The sequence below is a fragment of the Carassius gibelio genome, chromosome A9, assembly GCF_023724105.1.
Source record: "Carassius gibelio isolate Cgi1373 ecotype wild population from Czech Republic chromosome A9, carGib1.2-hapl.c, whole genome shotgun sequence".
Taxonomy (NCBI): Eukaryota; Metazoa; Chordata; class Actinopteri; order Cypriniformes; family Cyprinidae; genus Carassius; species Carassius gibelio.
This window is the reverse complement of record NC_068379.1, coordinates 20,345,904-20,365,705: the sequence shown is the minus strand read 5'-3', so window position 1 is coordinate 20,365,705 and position 19,802 is coordinate 20,345,904. Positions and strand designations below refer to the sequence as shown.

At 36.2% G+C, this 19,802-nt stretch overlaps 1 protein-coding gene across 5 annotated transcripts in view; it reads left to right on the top strand.

Moving 5' to 3' along the window:
* LOC128019899 (sodium leak channel NALCN) overlaps positions 1-19,460 on the top strand; it is an 85,800-nt gene extending 66,340 nt beyond the window's left edge. For 4 of the 5 annotated variants that reach the window (XM_052606231.1, XM_052606228.1, XM_052606232.1 and 1 more), the window contains 16 exons: positions 266-386; positions 478-576; positions 668-761; positions 9,061-9,167; positions 9,256-9,330; positions 9,510-9,629; positions 10,021-10,089; positions 10,208-10,356; positions 10,572-10,665; positions 10,895-11,027; positions 13,913-14,028; positions 15,124-15,281; positions 15,515-15,665; positions 16,374-16,523; positions 16,620-16,734; positions 18,600-19,460. In XM_052606231.1, coding sequence (XP_052462191.1) covers positions 266-386; positions 478-576; positions 668-761; positions 9,061-9,167; positions 9,256-9,330; positions 9,510-9,629; positions 10,021-10,089; positions 10,208-10,356; positions 10,572-10,665; positions 10,895-11,027; positions 13,913-14,028; positions 15,124-15,281; positions 15,515-15,665; positions 16,374-16,523; positions 16,620-16,734; positions 18,600-18,742 — 1,894 coding nt within the window. In that variant the 3' untranslated portion in view covers positions 18,743-19,460. The remainder of the gene's footprint in view (positions 1-265; positions 387-477; positions 577-667; positions 762-9,060; positions 9,168-9,255; positions 9,331-9,509; positions 9,630-10,020; positions 10,090-10,207; positions 10,357-10,571; positions 10,666-10,894; positions 11,028-13,912; positions 14,029-15,123; positions 15,282-15,514; positions 15,666-16,373; positions 16,524-16,619; positions 16,735-18,599) is intronic. The other variant, XM_052606230.1, reaches the window with a different exon arrangement.
* The last annotated feature ends 342 nt before the right edge of the window (positions 19,461-19,802 follow it).

The following is a 19,802-nucleotide window of genomic DNA, read 5'->3' as shown; positions in this document are numbered from 1 at the left end:
TTAAAACAGTATAAATTAATTTCAGTATACAACAATACTAATAAGATGTATGCTTACAATTATACTTGTACACACATACTTTACATTTCTAATATATTTTTTTCTGCATTACAGTAATAAAGTTAATGTGCTCATGAAAATTAAAAATTTACTTACTTCATTTTGTAAGATTTTAATATTTGACTTGATTTAGAGGTGATTTTTTTTCTTTCTTAAAATAGAAACACATAAATATACCAAATATCTTTTGAACTGCTGTTTTTAGGGCAAACCCTCGAAACTTCAATTTCGATAATGTAGGCAATGCCATGCTGGCTCTGTTTGAGGTGCTGTCACTGAAGGGTTGGGTGGAGGTGAGAGACGTCATCATACACAGAGTGGGACCGGTAAGTTTCCTTCATTAAGACACTAAACTGTATACTTAACTGACAGATCAGGACTGCACTCTTTAGGACCTTTGATTGTCTCTTAAAACAGATTCATGGCATCTACATCCACGTCTTTGTGTTCTTGGGCTGTATGATCGGGCTCACTCTTTTTGTTGGTGTTGTCATAGCCAACTTTAATGAAAATAAGGTATTGTAGTTTTCTTACTGTTATCTGATAAGAAGCTACAGAAGATTTGTTGGCTGGTCCCTGATTAGATGTGTTGGATGTGTTTGTTTAGGGCACTGCTCTTTTGACCGTGGATCAGAGGAGATGGGAAGATTTGAAAAGTCGACTGAAGATTGCTCAGCCCCTCCACCTCCCCCCACGTCCAGGTAAGTGCTCACTTGAGGTCTCCAGAAATAAAATGGCAATTTGTGCCCCATAATAATGTTGCTCTGTTGTAGTTTGTGCGCCATCATGTATGAAAAAGTGGAAGTACCAAGAAAAATACTGATGTATTTTAATTACACTGATGTATAAATTACATTAGTTTGTTTGATTCAAAGTCATAATGCTCATACTTTCTCTGTCAAAGAGATCGGATGATAACTAAGGCTTCTTATTAGGGCTGTAGTACTCGAGTCCGGTCTTGGACTTGTCTCGGACTCGTTGAATTTGCACTCGGACTTGTCTCGGACTTGGCCATTGGACTCGCCAAGTCTTCTAGTTGGTCTCGACCGAGTCCAGCAAAAAAATAAAATAAAAAATTTCTCCTTCAATACAAAACCACATTTGCATGATGTCGCGACTGAAAACGTGTGGAAAACGCTAGGCGCGCCGCTCTCCTTATTTCCAAAGTAGGCCTACTCTGTAGCCTGCACTCTACGCTCGCGCTCCAGTGGCGTCTGCTGTTGCTGGGCAACCATGACCCGCTCTCCATGATGACGCAGAAGTTTCAGCAAAGAATAAATGGAATTCCAGCACTTAAAATCACTTGCAGTAGCTCTGCTAATAGATTCATTTAAAAAATGGCTATCCTTGTACAACTGTTTCTCCATCTTGCCTTAGCTTTTGGGAAAGGATGGGCATGACCAGTGGTGCACTTACTGCGACCTGAAAAGTTTAGATGTTTCTAATTTAATTTTCTACCTGTTAGATTGTGTTTTATTTACGTCTACACCTAGATAGCCTTTTTTTAATCAATAAACGCGTATTAATGTATAGCCTTATGCAACAATTACATATGTAAATTTTAAAAACTTTATATATGACATTACATATTTACATTTTCATGTAACAGCCAGTATTTGTATCTGTAACAATCACAAAATGTTTCCTATCTGCATTCGGATACAATATCGTACAGTTACTTGATAAGACTGTTATGACTTTTTATATATTTTTTCGTAGTTATCACTGAACAAGTATGTCGTGTTAAACTGAAATAATTATTAATTTCTAAAATAATATTTATCATGCAAGCAGAGAGATGTCTTGACAAACGTTTAGTGATAATTTGAACACGACTGAATCCATTCAATGCGCACATTCTCATTACGCAGAACACTTTAAGCGAGTCTTAATGTTAATGAACTTCACTAAACAGATGTGTGTGTTCCGCGCAAACCAGCAAAAGGTAAAGATGCAAACATGTAGGACAAGTAGACAATGTATCCGTATCTAAGCTGATCATTAGCCTACTCTTGAGAGAGAACTGATTTGGTTTTTGAGAGACTGAGACGCGCAGCGCGGCTGTTTGATTGGCGAGCGCGCTGTGCTTATTCCATTCATTCGTATCATGGTAGCCTAAGCTTTCAATATTTGCCTTTTAAATATATACAAATAATATAACGTGTAGCTATGATGTATTATTATAGGTCAAATTACTCTTGCAACGCTCTGATTTCTGAGAGATGCACAGAGAGGCGACAACAATGCGGTGTTTGATTTGCGATCTTTTCACTCATAAAGTTTACATTCATTCACTTCTGGCGCTGATGCCCTGGCTCACCTGTTATCTAGCAAACACCAGACTCTGTCAGCTTTAGCCGAGTATTCAGGCAGAATTATTCCTTGAGCGTTATTCGTTTTTTAAGCCATTATCCGTGCCATATTCGGCTTCAGGCACAACCCTAATTATTACATTACATATTTTATTTTTACATGCAACATAGATAAGGTCATATAGTAACAGCTACACGCAATATTGTAATTCTAAAATTCACGTCGTACTTGCAAACACTTTGTATGCTTTATGGTTAATGCATGCTGGAGTAGTCGATTGTTTCCGACAGAGCTCGACTAGTCTATGCAAGCACAAGCATAGTATGACAAAAATTTTGCTGTATTTATGTGCGCATGTCCAGTAGAGCCAAACGTATCCATTCTAGCCTTGCTGCGCGCATTTGTCATATCCCGAGCTTTGCGTGTGTCTGTGCACTGTGCCAATTAGGCATAGTCATATACATTTTTGACCACAGATATAATGTCAACAAAAAATAAAGTACATAAAAATTATTTGACCTTACAGTTCCAAACTTTGTTTGTTTATCCAAGTTTAGCTCCCAGGGTCGGACTGGGGGTAAAACCAGTACTCATTACCAGGGCCCCAAAGGAAGAGAGGGCCCTTGAAAAGTATGAATCTGAAATATATATTTTTTACCTGGATATTTTCATGGGTGGGGGCCATGGGGGCCCATCAGGACTGCCTATGCATAGGGCCCAGGATCTTGTTTAACGCCCCTGTTAGCTTTAACCCTAATTATACACACTTGAACCTAATCAAGCTCTTACTAGACACACAGGTGTTTTAAGGCCAGTTGGAGCTAAACTTTTCAGGACATTGGCCATCCAGGATGTAGTTTGGAGACCCCTGTCCTACAGAGTTGTTACTTTGCACATGCTTTGTGATCATTACAAATAATAATGTAAAATGATTTTCTTAGAATAGGAGATATGCTTTCTCTCGCATCACAAACATTATCAGTAGTTAAGTATGTGGTCTTGAAGAGGACCCTTTTTCCTTTCATTTGGACTCGGTCTTGGACTTGGACTCGAAACTTTTGGACTTGGACTTGACTTGGACTCGAACCTCTTTGGACTCGGTCTTGACTCGGTCTCGAATAGTCCTGGACTTGGACTTGACTTGGACTCGGCAAAGCCGGACTTGACTACAGCTCTACTTCTTATTTCAAGAGGAGTTTGAATTTTCTGAATCACTGAAACAGCCAAAAATGACAGTGGAGATGCACAGAAAAACGTCATCAGAGCAGCTAGTGTACTATTCAGCAGCAGTCTCTCATCTCTTTCTTTCTTTTTTTTCTCTCCCGTCCTCCATCTTCCACTCTTCCTCTGCTGGCTAATGAGCCATCCCTGCTTTGCATGTGTTTTCTGAAGCATTTAATCAGCTCTCTTCTGCTGTAGTACAGAACAAACTAAACTTAAGCTTTCAGTGGTGGGTACACACCAAAGGCAATCACACACTTGATAATAACCACTCCATTTCTGAGTCAGAAGTTGCAGCTGCTTGTAGTATGAATGACTTTGCACTCTGTGGGCACCTCGGAGCCGAAGAGAGAAGAGCGATTCTGTCTGTATCTCCCGTAGATTGACTGACTGATTGATTTGACAGCACGCTCGCTCTGTGAGGACGACGGTAGCTTGTTATGTTCTTATGTTTGACTGCAGTTGGCTCGCCTGGAAACAGACACTTCAAAGACATGTTTCATAACAGCAGGAAAGAATAAGAATAATTATCATAGTAGGCTATTATCCAAGCATAGTTAATGTGGCAATTAGACAAAAAAAAAAAAAAAAAAAAAATTTCTCCAATCTACTGACAAGTGTATGTTTTGAATCAAACTCCAAAGTGTGCAATGGACAGATTTTCAGTGCTTTTTTATTCTTTTTTTTAGTCATTTAGTACATCTGAGTTGTTCATTTATCCTTTTAACCAATAGGAAAACATGCAGCAGCTCTTTGTAAACTTCAATAGATTTGTTCATCTATGCTGCCTTTGTAAACAATGGGCTTTTTGCTATCAGAATGGAGGCAGCATGCTCTTCCTCAAGTACTGATCTAATTTTGTTCCAACAAAACAAAATGCATTTTTGTGGGGCACACTGCAAGTTATGCAGCCTTTCTAATTAAAATTTCCCTCAAAGAGCGATCAAATTTGAATAATGGTTTATTTCCTTTCTTTTTTCGTCTATTACCACTATCGAGCATAATTAATTAAATTCTATTTAATTCAAGTCAAGTTTATTTGTATAATACTTTTTACAATACAAATCATTACAAAGTAACTTTACAGAAAATTAGGTTTCTACAATATTTAGTAGAAGTTTATAAGTGGTGACTATCAGTTTGTGCGCGTATGACAGGATTTTTCAGAAAAAATAATACAAGACGTAGTCAGCCAGACGAACATTATAACAGCAATTATTATATGATGCAGTCACACTTGTAGCAATATTTGTTAGTTCTGTTGTTGATTTAGGGTTAGCATCCTCTGGGGTCCTCTGAGGGGTCACAATCATCTCTTCTCAGGTGTTCTGGATCCAGACTGGAGCTTATGTAAATCCTATCCGGTGGCAAACATAGAAACAAATAGAGACATCATTAGCATAGCTGCTGTTCCAAGAAACTAAAATTAATTAGTTTAACCCAAGCTAAAGAATAAGAATGTGCATTTGATACAACTGCAGTCACAATTTAAGAGATGCATGAATCGAATGCTTGGCAAAAGAGATGCGTTTTTAATCTAGATTTAAACAGTGAGAGTGTGTCTGGACCCCACACATTATCAGGAAGGCTATTCCAGAGTTTGGAAGCCTAATGTGTGTAAATAATTAATATACATATATTCAGCCGGGCAGAGCAGTTTGAATACTACTACTAATTATTATTATTATTATTAATTAATTAATTCATACATTCATTCATTATTATTTTATTTATTGATTTATTATGATTTTTGATAAGTCATTAAAACAGACAAAACACTTCTGCTTGCACTGTTAAAAATCGCTGTAAAAAAACGGCCAAATTTCGACAGTAAAATACTGTTTTTCATTAAAACAGTGCATTCTGGGTAATATTCATCGTTTTCGAGAAGTAGCCTGCTGCTATATATCGTAAAATTAACAACGTTCAAAGTCGACATCAGCGTCTGTGTTTCAAATCACACCCTACACCCTCATTCACTATTCCCTACATGAGTTTACTAATATAGTCCACCTGACAGAGAGAATGAACACTAATGAGTGAATTCAGACACTGATCAACAGCTGCTGTTAATGAGTAGAATCACTGAAGAAAAAAAAAACATAAGACAAACACATGAAATACAACTGACTTCAGCCACAGCCTTAGATGAAATCAACTGAAGATTTAAACGATCAACAAACAGCTTCACCAACTTCACACATTACTAACCAGACTGACTTTATTTCTGTCAGATCAGAGAACAGAGATCAAAAGATCTTATTGAGAATTAAAGAGATTTAGATGATAATGTTACTGTTTCGTTTGACATAACCATTGTGGAGATCAGTGTTTGCTTTAGTTTGGCTCCTGATCATTGACTTTTGCACTTTACATTTTGTTTTATTGCTGTATTTGTATCTTTATGATGCATCTGTTACAGCAGTATTAATTTTGATAGTCAAGTGATTATGGTTGTTTCTAAGAGGCATGATCTACTAGACTTAAAGTGTTGCTATAATAATCAAATATTAATTTGGTGTTGAAATATTTGAGTGAATGACACTTCAATTTTGTAAGATTGAAAAGTAGTGTGATAACCAGTATTTATGGATTTAACGACTAGTTTTAGTTAAAAAGTATTTCGGGCAGCAGTCCCCACAACACTCAAAGAGAGAAATCAACAATCAGCATATGAATCTCAACAATAGTGACAATCAAAAGGTTCATGATGCAATGCATGCTGGGTACCAGCACAGGATAAAACTCATCCATGATTCCCAGCATGCATTGCGGCATGAATAAATTATGCCCCTGAATTGTTCACTTATTTTCTTGAATTCTTATGTGCTTATAATTTTGCATTTGTTTTAAGTTTTAGTAGCATGTGTTGTGATGTTCAGAACTGATCTGTTCATTTATTTTGTGGATTGTCACCATTGTTGTGATTCATACGCTGATTCTTGATATTTCTGTCTAAATTTCAGCAAAGGTTTTTTTTTTATTTATTATGAGTGACATTTTCTTAACAGTCTTTCATAACTTATGGCTCAGCAGTGTTCCTTCTCATGCTGTAGTATCAATATTCAATAAGAGAAGAGATACAGGATTAGATCAGAAATAATAGTATTTGTTCTTGTCAATCTATAAACAACAATATCAGATTTTTTTTCTTCTGTGTACTTTTGTTTTGCTATAACAGGTTCCAAAGGCGCATTGTTACAGCATGAAAAAAAAAAAAAAACCTTAGTTGTTGAAAAGTCACGTTCAAGAGCCCAACTAAAGTAAACACTGATCTCCATCATGGTAGTGAAAAAAACACCTAAACCTATTTAACTCTCCATAAGTTCTTCTGTAGACATCTGACAGAAATAAAGTCAGTCTGGTTAGTATTGTGAATCTGGTGAAGCTGTTTTAGTAGTTGTTTAATCAGATCTTGAGAGATTTGATGTATTCTTTTATTCAGTTGATTTCATCTAAGGCTGTGGCTGAAGTCATTTGTAGTTCTTGTGTTTCTCTTTCCTTCAGTGATTCTGCAGGTGTTTATCACTTATGCTCAATCATCAATTAATCACCGAATTATCTCATTAACTTCACTGATTCAGTGTTACTCTAACACTCTGTAGTGTGCACACATTATAAGTGTTCATTTAAAACTGAGGATTTTCTTGTGGGGTTTAAAGGGTTAAAGATTTAAGATGAAGAAAAAACAGAATGAAACATAATTTAACAGTAATAAACTGTAATTAATTTACAGGAAACAAACTGTAGAAAAACAGTTATTTACTGGCACCCCTGCTGCCAGTAAATAACTGTTTTTCTACTGTTTCTTGCCGTAAATTAATGGTTGCCAGCAAAAAAAGTGTTTTTCTACAGTTTTTTGCCGTCAAGTCAAGGAAAAACAGTAATATACTGTAAAATGTAAACGTCAGATTTACCAAATGAAAAAAAAGTTAATTTAACTAAAATATTTGTGAACATCCATAGAAAAAAAATTAGGCAAAGTCATACACTGATAATGAGAGTAAATACTGAACTTGACTGTATTAATGTGTGTTTGCACAAGAGAGATCTGTTAGTTGTGTAGTTTCGTTGTTCACCATTGTGCTGGAGAGTAGAGCCTGTGCTTCAGTCAATGATGAGCCACAAATTCTGATTTTCTGCTGCTTTATATAAAGGCAGTAAATGTGGAGTCGCTGATACAGTGGTGATCTCTGTGTTAAGTACTTCAGCACATACATGTGTAATACAGCTGACAATGAGCTGCAGTGATTTGAGTAATAGTCATGTATTTGGTTACTTTATTACTGCACATTAAGTGTAAGAAATATTCCTTCTCAGTGGCCTCAAATGAAATAAGTTCATAGTACTAACATCGTAGGAATGCTAGTTTAAAAACTCGAACTGTTTGAAGCAGTGGGAGTGGAGTTAATTTCCATGGTAGAATTTACGGTAAAATACTGTTAAAAAATAAGAGTGGTAAATTAATGGTTAAGAGCTGTAAATTAACAGTACTTTACTGGCACCCCTGCTGCCAGAAAATTACTGTTATTTAACGGCAAAATTTTTTACAGTGTGCAAAAAATGTAAATGTTGAAATTGAGGTATTAAAATTGACCAAATTATTTAAACTAAAAATGTATATAAATATAAATGCTTAAAATATAAAAAAGTTAATATAAAGTATTGATAACAAATTGTAATATATAATAATAATAATAAGACACAAGCCCTTGGTGTGAGAGACCCGAGTTCGAATCCACTGTGAGAAACCAATGTGTCCCTGAGCAAGACACTTAACCTCTTGTTGCGGCGTGCGACCTCTGACATATATAGCAATTGTAAGTTGCTTTGGATAAAAGCGTCAGCTAAATGAATAAATGTAAATGTAATAATAATAAATAATAATAATAGTGTACAAATAATACTTAAATAATAATGCTGCATTTATGTTCAGTGCATGCCATATAATACCTAAAATGAGGGATAGCTATAGAGAGTTGTGGATGGCAGAAGGTGGAGCTTCCTTTGTGATTCCTGACGGGTAATCTGCCCTGTACAATAACAGAAAAATCAATACCTTCGTCAGCACTCGGCAGAGTAACCACATCAATTCCAACTCCACTAAAACCAGCTTCAAATCATCTGTCTGCACTGTGTGGCTGTTGAAATGAACTTGTGATTATGGTGTATGATGAATGCCTCTCAGATCTCATGACCTTTAGCTAAAAGACAGCAAAACGATGATGTAGTGGATTTCTAAGCAATGCCAAGGGTAAAGCTTTTACCAAATGCATTGAATGAACAGTTGAGATGATTTTCTTTCAGCGAGTCTTTTAATTGATTATAAAGGAGAATGTTGAGATTACGATGAAGGTCAGGGAATTTTAACCAGGTCTTTGTTTTATAACCAAAGCTCCGGATCCTTCTTTAAAGGCCTAATTTTCTGTTCTTTCAAAACTGAAATTCCTTTTCTTCCATTTACAGAAAACGGTGGATTCCGTGCAAAAATGTATGATATTACCCAACATCCATTTTTCAAGCGAGGTATTGCAGTACTGGTTTTAGCACAGTCTGTCCTCCTGTCGGTTAAGGTGAGGAGGGTAATGCCAACAAATACATTTTTGTTTTATTTCTGCACTAAAATGACAAATTAATTTTGTGTATGTGTATGTATTACAGTGGGATGAAGTTGACCCGGTTACTGTTCCTTTGGCCACAATGTCTGTGGTTTTCACTTTCATTTTTGTTCTGGAGGTAAACATGTTAAAGAATATATTTCAAATTCATTTAGTTGTGCTTTCATGAGTCAGTCAAAGCAAGATTTCTTTCCAGCCACAAAAAAAGTTACAATAATTCACCTGAGGCCTCATAGTTCATTAGGTCTTTCGTAAGTATTGTACGGTCATGGCATAATGAAATTTGCTCTTCTGCAGGTGACTATGAAGCTGATAGCTATGTCACCAGCTGGATACTGGCAGAGCAGGAGAAACAGATATGACCTACTCGTCACGTCCCTGGGAGTCATATGGATCATTTTGCACTTTGCTTTACTGGTACACATTAAAATGTCATGCATTTTCAGCCAGGGTTTTGTAACTTTTACCTGAATTATTTCAATAAACATTTAAAGTAATTCCAGAATTCCTTTTGAAAAACAGAAAACAATGTATTTGTTTTAAGGCGCTTATATTTATGAATATAAAATTAAAATAAAAAACTGGATGTGTACAGTACATCTTCAGTTATTATGCTAAAGATTATGTAATTTCTAGTAAACTCTGATACCAAATGAAATGACATCTTCAGTCAGTCTGTTGTTTGAATTTCGCATTCACAAACGTTTCAAAATACATTATTTAAATTTAATATTTGTTGCTTTAATTTTTGTTTTTGTTGATTTTAATGTATTTTATGCTGTAAATAATTGTATTTCTGTTTCTTCAGAATGCTTACACGTACATGATGGGCACATGTGTGATAGTATTCAGGTTTTTCACCATATGTGGGAAGCATGTAAGTATACATAAATGATTAAGCTTGTAAAAATATGTGCCATAACATGAAAATGATATATCCACTTCAAACCCTTCAGGGCATTTTCCTCCACTACTGAACTGTCTTTTATTTACAGGTGACATTAAAGATGCTTTTGCTAACTGTGGTTGTCAGCATGTACAAGAGTTTCTTTATTATCGTGGGCATGTTCTTGTTGTTGCTGTGCTACGCTTTCGCTGGTGTTGTCCTTTTCGGCACTGTCAAATACGGCGAGAACATTAACAGGTAAGCCATCTTGTGACACATGGAGACAGTGATTGGACTGTGCCAGATTTGTAACACACTTAGTACTACCCACAGCGCTGATATAATTGGTGTTGTCTAAACGTTTTGCTCGAATGTCCTATTTGCATTTGGTAGAATCAGTTTTCAGGTGCAGCTGACAGCATGAGAGGAAGTGACTCTGCGTGAGCTGTTACTTTTTCCTCTCTCGCCAACAGGCACGCAAACTTCTCCACCGCGGGGAAAGCCATCACTGTACTGTTTCGAATAGTCACAGGTGAAGACTGGAATAAGATCATGCATGACTGCATGGTAAGAGATTTTATGGCAGCTCCATTTTGCCCGCAAGCAAGCTTGCTCGCTGTGAAAATCGTTTAGAAAAAAGTTAACAATTCTGTTAAATAAATCAGATATAATTGCAATATAACTGTACAGCATCTAGTTTTATTTGACACACTTCTGAATGATTTATTTAAACAAAAACACATCAGCTGCGAGCCCCATATGTTGATTATGTGTGTTTATCGGCCTTGTTCCCCAGGTGCAGCCGCCATTCTGCACCCCAGACAAACATCGCTATTGGGAAACGGACTGCGGGAACTATGCTGGCGCCCTCATTTACTTTTGCTCCTTCTATGTTATCATCGCTTACATCATGCTCAACCTGCTCGTAGGTAAGCATGTCTTTCCCCTAACTGCTGACACAATATCCTGTTCCATCTTCCAGGATGGCATCTAATTTCCTCCTGCTTTAGACGCTAGCCAAACTAGCACATAAAATAGAATATCACTGCCCATTGTTCTTCCTGATGTCCCTTCATGTTAATTATTTATTTTCATTTATTTATTTTTTTAAATTATAGTTGTTCCTCTGAGAGACTCACACTCGTAGCTCAGCACTGGTCACTAATGAATATGAATGAGGCTTTGAATCACTTTGGGCCAAAGCCAGTTTAGTTTCTGTCTCTGTTCCTCTTGGTTCATGGACTGTATAGATGTGCACACTGTGCCTATGTTGTGGTTTACTGGTGTCCCCAACAGGCTACTTAATTAGCAAGCAGGGTTGTGCACCAATCAGAATTGATTTTAGAATGCTTTGTTCCAAATATAATTGATGTACTAGACAAATGCAGTATTTATGCAGTAGCTTAATGCAGTAGAAGTTTAAAAGTATATAGGCCTTTATAGACACAGAGAATGATCAATATCAAGGATGGGTTAAATTGATCTGAATAGACTTTCATAATCTTACAAAAGATTTCTATTGCAAATACATGCTGTTCTTTTGAACTTACTATTCATCAAAGAAAACTGGGGAAAAAAGTATCATGGTTTCCACAAAAAATATTAAGCAGCACAACAGTTTTCACCATTGATGATAAATTGGGCCTTAAATCAGCATATGATTTCTGTCACTGAAGACTGGAGTAATGGCTGCAGAAAATTCAGCTTTGCATTTAAAACATATTAAAATAGAAAACATTATTTTAAATTGTAATAATATGTCACATTATGTCTATTTTTACTATTTTTGATCAAATAAATGCAAGCTTGGTGAGCGTATGAGACTCGAAAATATTTGTAAGACATAATCTCAAATGTTTGTGTAATTAACATTGAATTTTAGCAATTTTAGACTTCCATAGCTTAGCTTCCATAGGTGACTTCATCACCTTCACCTGCACCAGTGTTATTTTAGTATCATTGAGATACTATTATAGTTATTCATATTTTGAATGAGATTTTATCAGTACTTTCTAATTTTATGTTAATTAATTTTTTTTGTAATTTTGTTGTTTTTGTCCTTTTTACAAGTTTGTTAGTATTAGTAGTATATTAGTTTAATTTTGTTGTTTTTAAATATGTTTTAGTTTTACTTATGTTAGTATATCAAGTTAAACTAAATGAAAGTGAGAAATGTTGCCATGAAAACTAAAATAAGGTTTAAGTGTTTTTTTCTTTTTCTTCTTCTTCTTTTTCAGTTAACATTAAGTTTATTCAAGTTAGAAAAATTGTGTTTTTGTTTTTGTTTTACTATAATAACTAGGGATGCACCAGTACCGATACTGGTATCGTTATCGGGCCCAATACTGTGCTCCTGTACTCGTACTCATACTTTTACATGTAAAAATGCCCTGATACCAAAAGCCAATATCACACAGCGTGTGAATAGAGTTGTGTCCAGAAAAAAAAAATACAGACAACAGAACAACAGAGCATAGAATGGAGTTATTAGAGATTAAGGATGTCTATGAAGCACATATAAGTAATTCATATCATGTTAAACATTCAATAGCCATGCCTGTAAAGCAGATATGCACAAGCTGATAAGCAGAGCGCGCGGCGACACAGATGCTAGAGCTTGTTGAGTGAATATCTCATAGACATCACTGGAAAGTTTGTAGTTCAGTCGGATATTTCAAAAGCAAGTAAGTAAAATGTACATTATTTTTCAACTCATTTGATGGTAAGGAGAGTGAGAGAGAGAGAGTCAGAGAGAGCACACTTACGTTGCATGATCTTGATTGATGTTTGCTCCATTAGTGCATTCAATATAAATAACATTTATTTTATATGTCAAGCATACACAACTTTATCTAAAGCACTGCCCATGTTTAGCTTGCTTTTAAAGGCCAAAGTATATTTTGGTTTTTACTTCTAGACGAGGGTCCAAGTACAGTGTGCATGACACAAATTACATCACCAAAATAGTATCTTCATACTTGCATAATGTATAATGAGTGGTTCCGTACTTTATTTTGTGAAAATGTTTTGTAATTACAGTATTGAGCTTCTGCAATGGAACAGCTCTAATGCGCCATTAAAATAAACAGTGAAAGTAACAAAAGCTTATACAATACTTTTAACAGGTATAATTAAGTGTGGAAATAACTGAAGTTAATATATGTTTGCTAAATGAAGCCAGCTAACATGATTCATATTATTATTATTTTGTTTCTGTACCTAATATATATATATATATATATATATATAAAAAGTCAAAAATGCTGTGAAATTACACGTATTGTGGCACGTGAGTGGCAAAAAAGAAAGTATCGGACTCATTCTGAAAAAATGGTATCGGTGGGTCCCTAATAACCCTGACCTGTACTATAGCTTCAACCAACATAATCATGATAGTCCTAGCTGGTCTTTTCAGCTGGGTTAGGCCCACAAAACTCTTAACTCACACATCGCTCATCTTTATGCTCTGAAATATATAATTTTCAATGTGTTAGTTGCTTTTCCCAGCTAATTGCATATCCAGTGTTGCCACAAAAGCTGCTATATGGTCATTAGCATTAATGGTCAACTTATTATAGCTTGAAAATTTAAAAGAGGCATTTGAAGGTAACTATATTGCCCTTGATGTTTAATACGACCACAGCAATGCAAGAACACAAGTTAAGTATGTATAACATGACCATTAGCTTGCAATGCATCAGCTTTTCGGTTTGCATTTGCACACTTGTTTAGAGTCTCTTTTGAGTTTTTTACTTAAGTACTGTGAGCCTATCTGAAAGCTATCCCAACCATAATCACTCTATTTTCCCCTCAGCCATCATTGTGGAGAATTTCTCTTTGTTCTACTCTACCGAAGAGGACCAGTTGCTAAGCTACAATGACCTGCGTCACTTCCAGATTATTTGGAACATGGTGGATGACAAGCGGGAGGTGAGGAGGAGGAGGGGACGTGCCTGTGATCACCGGCTGTCAGCGAGGATGACATTAAATTAATACTCGCGTGTGCTCTCTGCATTGCCTCTGAATCCGCAAATGAATGAATCAGACACATCGACATTCTCACCTCCAGAGTAATTGGAGGTTATTACTGCCTGTCACAGATAGCGAGAGGTGTTGAGCTTTCGTCTTCATTAGGTGGAAACAGCCTTATTGAGAGCAGACGAGAGGTCGTAATATCAGTAATATCTGCTCGTGTATATGAGTTAAATGAGGCACGCCAGTTATTTACTGGCCTTAATGAATCAACCAGCAGTGGGATGAGCTACAAACAATTGAGGCCATAAGCTGAGCACAGGAAGGAATATGTTAATATGATAATTAGACACATGAGTTTTGGTCCAAATTCTAGTGAGTTTCCTCAATGTCTTCTAGACCTTCCAAGACAACGTCCTGACCGTCATGGAATCACACAAAGCTGATTTAGAACACTACATAGGCAAAACGTTTTTCATTAGTAGATGCAAAAAAAAAAAAAATTATATATATATATATATATATATATATATATAAATATAATTATATATATAAATATATATATATATATATATATATATATATATATATATATATATATATATATATATATATATATATATATATATAGTTATTATTATTATTAGTGTTATTATTATTATTATTTTCTGATTTAGCTGTATATTTTAATTCATCAAAAAAAAATGGCTGTTAGCATGTTAAATTACTCTAATATGCATAGAAATAGCAAACAAATCATTTCCAAAACTGACAATTTTTTTATAAACTAATATTTAATGATAATGATTATGTATTTATAATAAATATTTTTATTGACTTCTTCACCATTCACAATTCATTCTGAGATTGCCTGTTCTGCTAAGGATACATATGATGTGTCCTTATAAATTGACCAAAGGAACTTGACTGTAATCCTTTAAAATGCTTTCTAGGTAGGCAGCTCACTAGCAAGAGTGAAAGTCTGAGAATGTTCTTACATAGCCTTTTGGCCATAATATCTAGCAGGTGTTTACCCAGGTTTTTTGAAAACAGGGAGTGATTCCGACCTCTCGGGTGAAATTTCTGCTCCGCCTGCTGAGAGGTCGTCTGGAAGTTGACCTGGACAAAGACAAGCTTCTCTTCAAACACATGTGTTATGAGATGGAGCGTCTGCACAATGGAGGAGATGTCACCTTCCATGATGTACTGAGGTTAGAAAGGACCATTAGTATTCTTTACAGCACATTTTTTTTGGGGCAAAACAAAAGTGTTCATAACACAACAAATCAAAATGTGCTATATAGAAGACTTACTATCAAAACTCATTTTTTAATTGGTTTAAAAAGAACAAACCCTGAAAGGGCCAATCCATCGCTGTTGTGTTGTTCATTTGGTCCATTGATCTGCAGCCTATATGAAGTCATTGATTGTGTATGTGTTTCAGCATGCTGTCATACCGCTCAGTTGATATCCGGAAGAGTCTTCAGCTGGAGGAGCTGTTGGCGCGAGAGCAGCTTGAATACACTATAGAGGAGGAGGTAGCCAAACAAACCATCCGCATGTGGTTAAAGAAGTGCCTGAAACGCATACGAGCCGTGAGTTCACACAAACACACACACATCACACATGAATTATCTGAAAACAGATCAGCGGTATGACATTGTCTACATCCACAGTACATTTCAACATGACCCAGATCTGATTTCACTTATGTGGAAATAAATCTGTAGTGTAGATTTGGTATTTATTTATTTTTTTCCTTGCTGTGGGACTTTATGTCAGTCTGTCAGTCTAACTTGACAGTGTGACATTAACTTTTGTCTGAGTGAGACTTATTTAAATTTTTTCTCCAAACACAGAATATTGGAAAACTTGCATCGCATATTTTTGTGGAATAACAACATTTATTGAAAAGATCATTGAAATGTGAGGTTGGCAAGCAGTTTCTGAGATTTTCTCATTCACGTAGATATGAATTGGTGCCCAAAATAGCTGCCTGGAGGCGTTGTATAAACGGGCACTGAGAGAACTGCTGTCTCTTCTCATAAAGAAATCTGTTTTGAACAGGAAGTCAGAGTTAGGTGCTATTGGCTTGCGATGTGTAGCCAACGTCAAAGCTATAAACTAACACAGATCCTCTTATAGGATCACTGATGTAACTGCTGATATTCAGTGCAAATGCTTTTATTGTCATTGTTCAATAGAATAAATCGAAAATCAGCATAGTGGCACTGGGATGGAAGCTAATATTAGACATACAGGATGAACTGAATGAAAACACTGACACCACCTCCCTCCTTCAGAAGCAGCAGCAGTCATGTAGCATCATTCTCAGTCTGAGAGAGAGCCAACAACAAGACCTCCGACGGCTGCTCAACCCTCCCAGCATTGAGACCACCGTCCCCAGTGAGGACACCAACGCCCATAACCAAGACAATCCCACTCAACCAGAGGTAACCCTACTAGTGTCTATTCTTCAAAGACTTTGCGTGTCACTGAGTGTCATTGTAATGAAATGATCTGAAATGATTTTCCTGGTCTGGACCCAGCAGAACAGTGGCCTGCAGACCTTACTGAGCCCCACCCTGTCAGACCGCAGCAGCTACCGACAGGACTCCGCCGACCGACCCCAGAGGAAGCTGGGACAGTGGAGACTGCCTGCAGGTCAGCACCAAACACTTGCACAACTAAACAAGTTTGTTACATTTACAAAAGTATTGCTTTTATCCAAAGCGTCTTACAAATGAGGTACAGTTAAGCACACACTCTCAGCTTTAATTTCAGGGTATTCACATCCAAATTAGAGGAAGGGTTTAGGACTTAGCTCTTTAATATATAGACCCCACCCCCCTTTTTCAAGGGACCAAAAATAAGTATATAATTCTGTTAAGAAGGTATAAGGTCTGGAGCTGAATCTAAGAGTGGCATTTGCATTTGGAAGCTGTTGCTGCAAACTCACATCATGTGGTCAAAGGAGCTTTCCATGCAAGTGAAACAGACCATTAAAAAAAAAAAAAAAAACAATCCAAGTGATCAGATCAACATAAGTTCAGCAACATAAAAAGGCCTGGATGTTGACGGAAGACAACAGTGGTGGATAATTGCAGGATCCTATCCATGGTAAAGAAAAACCCATTTACAACATCCAGTCTAGAACACTCTCCAGGAGGTACATGTGTCATTGGCAAAGTCTACAGTCAAGAAAAGACTTCATAAGAACAAGTAGAGATGGTTCACCACAAAGTGCGAACCATTCACAAGCCTCAGGGATAGAAGGCCAGATTAGACCGTGCCAAACATCATATACAAAAGCCTGACCATTTCTTGAAAAACATTCTTTGGACGGATTAAACTAAGACCAACCTGTACCAGAATAACAGGAAGAAAAATTGTAAAATATGGTGGAGGCAATGTGATAGTGTGGACATGCATGTTTATTGTTGATGTGAAAATAGACAGAAGCTGCTGTCCGGATTCAGCCAAAGGCAGGAGTTGATTGGACAGTGCTTCACAGTACAGATGGACAATAACCCAAAACATACTGTAAAAGCAATCAAGGGGTGAAATGTGAAATGTTCTGCAATGTCAAAGTCAATCACCTGATCTGAAACTCATTTCATTCACTGAAGCCAAAACTCAAGGCAGAAAGACCCATAAACAAACAACATCTGAAGACAGCTGCAGTAAAGGCCTGGCAAAGCATCACCAAAGAGAAAACCCAAGTCGTTGGTGACGTCCATGGGTTCCAGACTTCAGGCAGTCATCACCTGCAAAGGATTCTCAACAAGACTTTCAAGATTAATATTTTATGATAATATTCATTTGTCCAATTACATTTGAGCGTGCTGTGTATAAAAGTGATAGCAATTGCTAAACGTCACACATAATATTTTTGTTCGATCCCTTGAATCCCCCGAAATTCTGCATTTCAATTTCATCTTGAATATTTAACTTTAGTTCTATTTTGATAACATTCAGACCCAGAATTATGAAAATTGTGTCAGTGTCCAAATATATATGGATTTAACTGTATTTAGCAATATAAGTAATGCTAAGTATTGTTAAAGGATGTTATGATAACTATCCTGCAGAGGAATACAGGAATTGATTAATTTATTAGTAAATTATTTGTAATATTTTATATTGTAATGCTTTAAGATTTTTATAGGTAATACTTTGATAGTCCACTTTAGACATTATAACTATAAGTACGTGTCAGTTTATTCTACTAATCCTAACTTTAGCGCCAATCTAATGAGTTAGTTGACATTAAATTGCAAATAATAAGATTTGTTGACATGTAGATGAATAGGTGCATATAGTTGGTAAAATCTCTAAAGTGGACTTTCCAATTAAAGTGTAAATTCTAAATGACTGTGTTATATAATAAACAATTTACCAAGTTTCTCTGAATTTGTTTGAAAAAGAACAGAGACTTGTTTGTTTATTTTTCCATGTATTTAGTATTCTGCACATTGTGTGGCTGGTTAACCCGTGACTCACATCGCAGTCTTGTGTTTGTCCCGCAGGGCGCACGAGTGTGAAGTCCATGGTGTGTAAGATGAACCCTGTGAGTGATGAGGCCTCCTCAGGGTCTGAAGTCAAAAAGTGGTGGACTCGCCAGCTGACAGTGGAAAGTGATGAAAGCGGCGATGACCTCATCGATATATGAAGCAAAGCAGCTTGCTAATATTCTATCCTTTTCTCTTAAGATAGGATCAATCGGCTGAATCTTTTGTTTTTGCTTCTTAAATGGCATAAGAAATGATTCTTTGTATTAGCTTCACGTAGGTGTTTCTACACTGATTTAAGCATCACCTGCACCCGTTCAAGCCACCTTTTGCTAATTCAAACGAAGACATTGTCAGTATAAACTATGTTAATGCTCACTCTACTATGGTGGAAAACTGAGCATTGTATCGAGAATGATTAATATATTTGAAGAAAGAGCAGCTGTAAAGTGTCCTCAGGAAGTTTATGTTCCGTAATGTAAGAGTCTGTTAAACTGAAATCTAGATGTAATGATTAGGGAATTCACATGCTTCATGTGACACACCTAACCAAAGCCATAGCGTTCTCCTTGTTTGTCTTTGTGCCACCATCATTTGTCTTCATAAGATGCACAGTTATCTTGTGTTGTAAAACTGTGGGTTTACAGTTTAGAACATGCAAACACTTGCATCAGTTATGGCAAGACAGTGAATGTAACTGTATTATGTGTCTACGTGACTGTGATTTTTCCAGATATTTAATTATTATGATAAAGCTACATATGTAAGTTCTAAGATTAATTGAAATAATATATTGAAATAATGTACTTAATATATTTTGTAAAAATGAAAATTGCAGCGATTTATTGCGTGCTTTTAAATTAAAAGTGTCTCATACTATCTGAGGTGGTTGTATTGTTAATTTAAGCATTTTTCCCTGGATTAATTATCAGGAAGATCCGAAAAGAACTATGCAGATAAATAAATAATTACCGGAAGAACAAAGTAAATTATTTACAACAGCTGCAGTGTCTAGGTATATTTAAGAGAGTTCGGTTATAAACCTACAGGGACAACAGAAAAACAGCAGAAGAATGAAGGTTTAGACATGCATCTATAGATAGCTCCTCGATTGCTCTACAGAAGTATGCACGCAACTGACAGCACATACAGCATCATTAGATGACATGCATCAAAAGAGAGGACAGCCATCACAGGTTCAAAGAGTCTGAAAAGGCAGAA